We start from the raw sequence: 9,519 nt of genomic DNA on the forward strand, positions 1-9,519 counted from the left end.
AGAACACAGGTCCACCATGAGGATGCCGCCGCCGCCGCACCATCCTTGCTTGAACAGTTTGGTTTCCAAATCTACCCCAAAAACGGATCGCCTCGTCGGGAAATGATCTGAAGATTTATTAGTCGGCGCCGCCATCGCCGTTGCCGAAACCATGACGATGAACAATCCAAAAACCTAAAAGACAAATGCCTAAAACAACCCACACGTATGGATTCGGCAACTCCCCTCACCACCGACGACCGAGGTCGTCAGCGGAGGACGGCGGCGAAGGAAGGCGCCCTAGCGGCAGGAGGCGAGATCGCCTTTCTTTCTTCTCCTGGAAGAAAGAAGCGACCCGAAAAAATCTCTAACCCTACGAAATAATTTGGTAGTTAGTGCTCCTCCCAACTGGCATTCGTACGTACTGCTGTATGTAGTACGCGGCCGCCCGCTGCGAAATACCTGTTCAAACCCTTGTATACATTTTTTTTTTTTGAACACACCCTTGTATACATGGCATGCCAAATCAGCCGGCTCGTAAGTGGGCCCCCACGTCCAGTCCAGTACTCTCGGAGGGAAGCGCCATTGCCATCCATCATCCCACCACGCCACGCGCACGCGCTACACACGGCGGCACGATCGCCCCCCTCTCCTACTTCCCTTCCTTCCTCCGCGCACGCGCACGCGCCGCGGGACACTGGGACACGACAACGCGTCCGTCCCTCCCGGAGCAACTTCCCCTGCCTGCCTCTCTCCCTCTTCTTCTTCCTCCCCTGCCTTCCAATGCTCACTACAAAATCTCGACTACTTGCTTTTCTCTTTCGCGCGCGCCGTCAGAAACTGCCTCCGCAGGAGGGAAGGGAGGAGAGGGTGTTGTGCCGTGGTCGATACTCTGAAGATTGATTCCGGTCCGCAGCAGCGACGCCGGCAACATGAGGTTCAGGATCCGGAAGAAGCCTGCGTCCGCGCCGCCGGACGCTTCTTCCACGGCCGCCGTGCCGGACACTGCGGCCGGCGGCGGCGGCCGGGCGACGATCGTCGCTAGCCCAGATCGCTACGGCACAGAGAATGGTACGTAGGTCATCTTCTGCGGAAACCGTTACTTTCTTCCTTTCCGTTATCGATTTCTTCCTCTTCCTGCCTTAAACGGGGAGGGGTAACAATTCGATTCTTCTTCTTAGTGCTTACCTTTTGTGTTTAACTAATCAATATTGGACCGACCAGAAAGATTTTAGTGGGACGGCCGGTTGCTCCCACGAAATTAACTAAGTTATCCTGCTACTCTCAGGGATTGGTTGGGTTGAGAATCAGGATTGAATTATGATAACTGTATAGTCGGTTCTTGTCTCGTTCGGCGTTCGGTTAGGATGATCAGGGAGATCAATGCAATCAGTACCTCCATCAGATTTATTCATTTCTGCACCTGCTAGGTGCACCAACCATGCCATGTGGTAGCTAGGCAACATACCTCTGAATGCGATGCGACCCCTGGTCGCACTCACACAGTATCGGAGCTAATGGCTTTCGGACGGACGAGTCTTGTGCTGCCATTTTCATCTCATGTCCTACTCTTTTGCTCCATCAGGTACTATGCTATGTAATGTTGGTTCAATTGGACAGATAATCCTATTTTTATTTTCCCTCGCTGCAAATTTCCTCTTAGGGCCAGTGTGTGCCTTGTATACCGAAAGAAGACTTCAAGCTGGCTTCTTGTATAACATAACATCAAACTGATGTTACTTAGCATCAATAGGCAACGCATGATATGGTCAATGAAAGTTTCAACTGGAAGTCAAATAGAAGCTCCACAATCACAACTTTTCTCCATAAAAAATACTGCAAAGTTGATCATGAGGGCACATTTTTTTATTTCTGAATACGAATAAAGTTTATATGCCTTTCACTTTTTCTGGCCAAACGTCCTAATCTGAAAAAGGCCAATTATTTGTCTTGTTAAATATCATCGATCAGTGTTATTGCCTATAGGCCGCAACAGTGGTTTCTCGTGGTTTTATTTCGCGCTTCTTGTTCTTCCATGCCTCATCGTTAACTGAAGTTATAGTTAAAAGACGCGACTACTACTGTAGTAGTTTGCTTCTACTGAAATGCTCCTTTGCTCTAGTAGTTTAATTGAATTAAGGACAATTGAAAAAAGACTGGAGAAGATAATATTTTCAGTCCTAGGATCATAACATCAACCATTGATCCATCCAGTGCTGATTGTTACGCCAGGAGGAAGCAGAGATGAGTCGTTCTTCGAGGCAAGGCCGTGGTTAGACTCGGACAGTGAAGATGATTTCCAAAGCGTGAGAGGAGGTAAAACATCATATTTTAATGAATAGTATCATTGGTGTCAACTTCTCACATCCTAACATCTCTGTTCATCCGGATCCTCAAGACTTCACTCCTTCAAGAGGTAGCACACCAGATCACCAGATGCAAACATCATTCGCAGCGCGGATATCTGCGGACATTCCTTCGCTGACAGAGAAGAAGCAGAGGCTCCTTGAGCTGCTCCAGGAAAAGCAGCAGTACGATGACGAGCATGATGCCACTACCGATGTCGGTAGCGAGACAGGGAACAGCATCCATGCTGAAGAACATCTGAATTCTTCTTGGAAAGTAGAGAAAGCAAAGAAGCCAGCCAAGCCAGGTTGCTTCGCTTGCTCTGCTTGGAAGCTTAGCTTCAAGTGCTGCCGGAAGAAGAAGAAAGAGCACAAGGATTTGTGAGTTAGTTCTCAGGTGTTGGATTTTGACTTCTTGAAAAATATTATCGCAAGAGAGCGGGTACATGTATATACCTTTTTTGGGGGTGAATGAAATACCGCAACTAGAAGAAGTATGAGGAGTGTGGAGTGGCTTGTTCAATAGTGGCATGAATAGTGAAACAATTATGCAGGGTAAAATATATAGCATACATGATTACTTCTTCCTGTTTTAGTGTTTTGTCATTAGTGATTTCGTCGGATCTGAATAATTCTTCTGGACCATCAACTTAGAATTTGTCAAGCAAGGTTTATGGACCCCTCTTTTCTCCATGATTTCTCAGGCCAGGTCACGTAATGTCCTTGTGATTTGTGGCTAATTTGGTGGCATAATATTGAAACAAACTGGGGACTGCACTCAAGTCCTTTCAACGAGTTTATGTGACAGGTGATGTGTGTTCTCTAAAGTTTTGACAACAGCTTTGATGGCCTTGACCTTTCAAACAAACTAGAATTACGAAAAAAAAAACTTTTGCATTATAATTCCAGCGGAGCTGACAATCAGTAATATTTCTGCGTAGATATCAGTACGCTAAGAGATCAGTATATCTCTGGGCAATTCTCACTTCTTAATCAATGAAAATGGCAAGTCTTTTGCCTCGTTTCAAAAAAAAAAGTATATCTCTGGGTATTTTGGCCAAACCAAAAAGGGTTAAGCAGATGCATAATTTGCCTGGATTTTAAGTTTTAATCAGGCAGAAGCACATGACTGTGTCTTTGCAATAGACGGACGGTCAGTACAATCGTTTCAGCAGAGAGAGTACCGCTCCATCATGGGATTTTGTGATCCTTATGGGAATTTCTGAAAATCACACTCCCTATTTCTCAACATAGCTATATGTAGACACATATGGGCCGGATGGGCCATATTTAACTCACTCACACGCACACACAAAACATTCAATACTCCCACTCAAGATGGTGGTAGATATTTATCAACCTCATCTTGTTACATGCCGACTTGAACTTTTTTTATGAAACAAAACCACTTTATTAATTCGAAATAACAGTGACATCGTCCATTAGGAGAGATACAATTTCGCTCATGGGCTCATCAAACCAATCATTGGTTTACAAACTTATAGCCAATCTAGGAAGCTCAAGAACAACCTTATTTACAATGTTCAAAACTACTAAGAGCAAGACAAGTTGGCCTTCATTGAGGAGCTTAGGACCCTCAAGACCGTGGCAAGAAGCGAGTGGCTCCTTTTGGGGGATTTCAACCTCATCACTAAAGCGGCGGATAAGAGCAACGCCAACATCAATCGCCGCCTGGTGGCCAAGTTCCGTGGGGCTCTTGAATTCTTGCAACTAAAGGAGCTTCACCTGGGCGGGTGCCGTTTCACCTGGTCCAATGCGCAGGCCAACCCGGTCCTTACCAAGATTGACCACGTGTTCCACTTCGACGATTGGGACATGCTCTTTCCCAATGCACACCTTCAGGCTATCACTACAGTTTGCTTGGATCATGCTCCGTTATACCTTCAGGGGTGCGTCGACAACTCGAGAAAGCCTTCCTTTAAATTCGAGGAATTCTGGCTTCGTCTCCCGGGCTTCAAGGACACCGTTGCCTTGGCATGGAACAAACCTGTCCAGGCCCGTGATGCCATCCGCAAGATTCATATCAAGCTCTGTCGGACCACGAAGGCCTTGCCAAGTGGCAAAAGGAAAAAGTCGGGATGCTTGGCTCCCAGATCGCAGTTGCCAAGGAGATCATCTGGCGCCTGGATGTTGCTGAGGATGGAAGACCGCTCTCGGACTCTGAGAGGGATTTGCGTAAACAACTGAAGGTCTCGTACCTTGGGCTTCTCGCCATTCAGAAAATCAAGCTGAGACAACATTCTCGGCTCAACTGGATCCGCCTGGGGGACGCCACCACAAAGCTCTTCCATGCTCGTGCGAACAGACGAAGGCGTAAGAACTTCATTCAGACGATCACTACCACCTCGGGGCTGGAAATTACCAGACATGACAAGGAGCGGGCCCTTCTGAACCACTTCCAGGCTAACATCGGCACGCCTGCCCTGCGCACCAAGTCCATTGTCTGGGAGAACATCGGGATGCAGCGCCACGACCTATCGGCTCTGGACGATCCATTCGACGAGGCGGAGATTAAGGAGACGGTATTCTCCTTACCTTCGGTCAAGGCCCCGGGTCCCGATGGTTTCATTGACGCCTTCTTCAAATCATGCCGGGAGATCATCAAAGCGGATGTCATGGCTGTGGTGATGCAGCTCGCGAACCTGAGAGGCGACTGCGCGGGCCTGATCAATTCAGCCAATATTATTCTGCTCCCAAAAAAGCCGGTGCATCCTTGATTGCTCGATTGGCGACTACTGCCCAACCAGTTTGATGCACAACATCTCCAAGATCTTCTCCAAGCTGTTGGCTAACCGGCTAGCCCCTCTGCTTCCGTCGCTGGTTTCCAAGTGCCAGAGTGCCTTTGTGAAAATGGTGCATCCACGATAATTTCCTACACGTGCAAAACTTGATCAAAGAATTGAACCGCTCTTCAACGTCAGGCCTTTTCCTCAAGCTCGACATCTCCAAGGCTTTTGACTCTGTGGGTTGGGCTTACCTCCTGGAGGTGTTACAGTAGTTGGGATTTGGACAGCGCTGGCAGGACTGGATCTGCATGACCCTCGCTTCATCTTCCTCCAGGGTGCTGTTAAATGGGGAGCCGGGAAACCCATTCGCGCATGGAAAAGGCCTTCGCCAGGGTGACCCGTTGTCGCCTATGCTCTTCATTCTGGCCATCGATCCTCTGCAACTTATGCTCCGGGCGGCTTCCCAGGCCGGGATCCTCAAGCCCATCATGGCACGACCGGCCTCCTGCAGGGTTTCTCTCTATGCGGACGATGCTGGCATCTTTGCTAACCCGGTCAAAGAAGAGATCGACGCCATCGCTCGGATCCTTGCCTGTTTTGGGGATGCATCGGGACCATCACAAATGTCAGCAAGACCGAGGTGTCTCCCATTCGCTGCCAAGACATTGATCTCCCAGCCGTCCTCTCGGCCTTCCCGGTCAAGCTGGCCATGTTCCCCGGCCGATACCCAGGTCTCCCACTACATACCAGGCGGCTCAGAAGGGTTGACCTCCAACCTCTTCTGGACAAGGCAATGGGCAAGTTGTCGGGCTGGAAGGGGAAGAACCTGGTGCGAAGGATCTCCCTTGCAAAGTCCGTGTTGTGCGCCATTGCAAATCATCACCTCACTGCGCTCTCGCTTCCCACTTCCCACTTGGGCAATCCAGAAGCTTAGTAAGATCACTCGTAACTTCATCTGGTGTGGGGAAGACTTAGAAAACGCGTCTGGCGGACACTCTCTGGTCAAATGGAAGACTGTCTGCCGGCCTAAGCCCATGGGGGGCCTGGGAATCACAGACCTCGAGAGATTTGGTCAGGCGCTCCGACTTCGCTGGCCTTGGCTTATGTGGACTGCGATGAGACGGATATGGCGCTCTTCAGGGCTTCTACCACCATCTCCTTGGGCAATGGGAGAAAATCCTTATTCCGGCATGACAACTGGACAGGATGGGGTCCTCTATCCCGGGCCTTCCCGGAGCTATACAAAATTGCCACCAGGAAGCGGAGAACTGTGATGAAGGAGCTCCAGGAGGAGAACTGGATCAGATCGGTGGCCTGTCTTTCATCGCCTACCCACCTACAGGAGTTCATTGCCCTCGCATCAGCTATCACTCAGGTTGCGTTGAACCCGGACCAGGAGGACTCCATCACTTGGCGGTGGACTCCCAATGGCATATACTCTGCTGCTTCGGCCTACGCGGCCCAGTTCTCTGGATCCTATCCCAGGTTCTCCCCAGCCAAGATTTGGGAGGCACACGCTGAGCCAAAATGCAAGTTCTTGGCCTGGCTTGTGCTCCACGGGAAAATCCTCACGGCCGACATGCTAGCCGTTCGTGGCTGGCTGCACGACCCTCGATGTCCCCTTTGCCTTGGGGCACCGAATACGGCCACTCATCTATGCAAGGATTGCCCGTTTGCCGCCGCAGTTTGATCTCACGTCCAGGTGTGGACGGGAGAGGACTCTGGGGCCATGCCCACGTTGCCCCCTTCGATGGGGATTTTGGACTCGTGGGATTCCTTTACACCATCTGGAACATCTGGAAGTAGTGAAACCAAACACATCTTCAATGAAACTCGCCTCACGCACCTAGAGGTAGCATCTATTGCCTTCGACGACATCAAGCAAAGGACTTTGGCCTTTGGCCGGGCACAGGTGGCAGCCGGTATTGGTGGATTAGTGCTATCGTGTGGGCTTTTCTAGGGGTTTTTGTCCGGTTTCTCTCCAAAAAACCGGAACAGTCTTGTACATAAACCTTATTCTCCTTTTATATGAAAAGACAGTGTTCCTTCCTGTTCCTCAAAAAAAAGCAAGCACAAGCACAAAGTAAAGAAACAAGGAACGGATTAACCACGAGTTGGAAACAAGCATGTGTCCCGCACTTCCATATGCACACCAGTTTTTAAACTAAATGGACCAGATGAACCCTCCTCCCGTCCCTCCCCCGTGCGGCAGCGCCGCCCCGCACCGGGGAGCCCCCATCCTCCTCCTACAGCCTCGCCCCTCCTCCGCTCCCCTTCGCCGCCGTCGCCCGGGGCGTCAAATGGCAAAGCCCTTGTGGCGTGGCGGCGGCGTCGGTTTCTCCTCGGATCTCGATCTAGTTGGGAGGTGGCGCTCCTCTCCGGCCAGATCGGCGGCGGTGGCGCAGATCGGCGACGACATGGAAGTGGTGCGGCGGCGGCGGGGGAGGACGGCACCAGCAACGGCGGATCTGGCCTTGACTCATGTCGGGCTAATTCGTTGTGCTACCGATCTCAATCGCCGTCGGCGGGGCACTGCTCCTGGGCTTGATCTGCAACACGAGGATGTCTGGGGCGCCGGCCCTAGGCTTGGTGGTGGTGGCCTTCTTCGTCAGAGTTGGTCGGCCGGCTGGCTGTGCTCGCATGGTCATGCAGTGACCGGCGGCTTGGCCAGTCGGCGGCAGCGGAACTTGGCCGGTGGCAGCGGCAAAGTTCTGTCTGGATCCCGGGGCGGTGGCCCTAGAGGGTGGAGGCCGGTGAAGCTCGGGCTTCCCACAGCGGCATGGCGTGGTGCAGTCCCTGTTCAAGGCGGATCTGTGACGGCGATCTGCTATGGATTGATTCGGATCAGAGACAGCAACGAGCGCGCGGGATCCTTCTCGGCGGCTCTCGCGGCTTGGCGAGGCGGGGTGGGAGCCCTCCTCCTAGGCTCCAGTGGTGGCACACTCAGGCAGTGGCCGGTGTGCCAGGGGTCCCACAGTGGCATTGTTGCTGCGGTTGGTCGCCGGATCTAGGCGGCTGAATCTGGGGCTTTGAAGGCGGTCGAGACGGTGCACAGTTTGTTGGGTGGATTTCTTGGGACGGATCCGGGTGAAAACCTGATCTTCGGTCGATGGCCGGAGACGGTGATGACGATGCCCTTATCATCGTTTCCTTCATGAAGGCATCGAGGTGAAGCTCCCAACTCCACTCAATACCTCCGGGGGAAACCCTAGATCAGCTGATCGGATGTTGGCGGCAATCATGTGTCGTAACCCCCTTGGGGACGGCATTTTTGGAGGTGCACTCGGCTTTGCGGGACCAGCGGATGGCTTCTTTGGTGGAGCGGTGCTTCATTCATGCATTGATGGCGACGGATCTGGACGGCGTGGCGCAGTGTAGATTCGGAGTTCGATGTGGGAGGATGGACTCGCACAGGAGGACGACGCTGTCTGGCGTCGTGGTGGCGTCGATGGCTGAGAGACCTGGCACGGTAGATGCAACAGTACAACTCTGAAGATGGACTCGTGGCAGGTGGCTGCGGCCAGGGGCGGAGCGAGGATTTAGGTATAGGGGGGGCCAAGGTAACTTACAAAATAAAACTGTGTGGTGCAAAAAAAAATAGTACCGAGTACAATACTAAATAATGTGGGACGTCAAGAAAATTAAAACATAGCTGCATTTAGTTTTAAAATTTCCCCTAAAAGTGCCAGTAAGATGATTTTATTTAATAATTTCATGAGAAGATAACCTAGTTGCTAAGTTTCAGTATCAATGTAGGTTATCATATAATTTCCAAGCAAGTCATCTTCCATCGGATTGGGGACTGGTAATTTGCACGTTTGCCTCTCAATATGTCCAGAATTCGAAACAACATACTCTAAAAAAGGAACTTGAAACAACATGCTTAAAAATTGAATTAATCTTTATGGTGTTTGGCGACGATTTTCCCTTCTCACACGCGTCATAAATCGAACAGTTGAAAGAAATTACAAATAAATTAGCATCGTAGAGACGTAGACCACTCAATTTTAACTAAGAGTACAAGTAGAATTAACCCTAGATCGGCTGTACAATTCGACACATATAAGATGAGAGCTGAGAGGGATTAACTGGGAGTACTTAATAGTGCTAACCTTGAGAATTAACAGCTAGAGTAGTTTCCAGGATTCGCCGTGCAGTGTTGTCGCCTGATTCGATCAAACTTTGCGAGCAGTGAGGGCATAAGCTAGCGGCCGCCGGCTGCGCTAATCGCTCAGATCGCACGTTAATCACGTCAGGAGCCTTTCTAGGTAACCGCAAGGACTAGTACTAGGAGCGGGCGAGGCTATGACCCTGACTGGGCTTTCTTATGGGTCTTTTCTTTCGAGATTTTATACTCTCCGTTTCAGTTAGGGGGGCCTAATACGTGTATTCACCAAATCTAATTGCTAATTACTCCTACCTGTCAAAGAGTTCGTCGATCCTGGGGG

At 50.7% G+C, this 9,519-nt stretch overlaps 1 protein-coding gene across 3 annotated transcripts in view; it reads left to right on the plus strand.

Moving 5' to 3' along the window:
- The first annotated feature begins 616 nt into the window (after positions 1-616).
- LOC119364077 (uncharacterized protein At3g27210-like) overlaps positions 617-9,519 on the plus strand; it is a 10,157-nt gene continuing 1,254 nt past the window's right edge. Inside the window, exons 1-3 of one of the 3 annotated variants that reach the window (XM_037629481.1) lie at positions 617-1,050; positions 2,194-2,295; positions 2,378-2,557. In XM_037629481.1, coding sequence (XP_037485378.1) covers positions 912-1,050; positions 2,194-2,295; positions 2,378-2,557 — 421 coding nt within the window. In that variant the 5' untranslated portion in view covers positions 617-911. Of the gene's footprint in view, positions 1,051-2,193; positions 2,296-2,377; positions 2,920-9,519 lie in introns of those variants that run through there. The other 2 variants (XM_037629480.1, XM_037629482.1) reach the window with 2 other exon arrangements.

The sequence above is a fragment of the Triticum dicoccoides genome, chromosome 2B (assembly GCF_002162155.2).
Source record: "Triticum dicoccoides isolate Atlit2015 ecotype Zavitan chromosome 2B, WEW_v2.0, whole genome shotgun sequence".
Classification (NCBI taxonomy): domain Eukaryota; kingdom Viridiplantae; phylum Streptophyta; class Magnoliopsida; order Poales; family Poaceae; genus Triticum; species Triticum dicoccoides.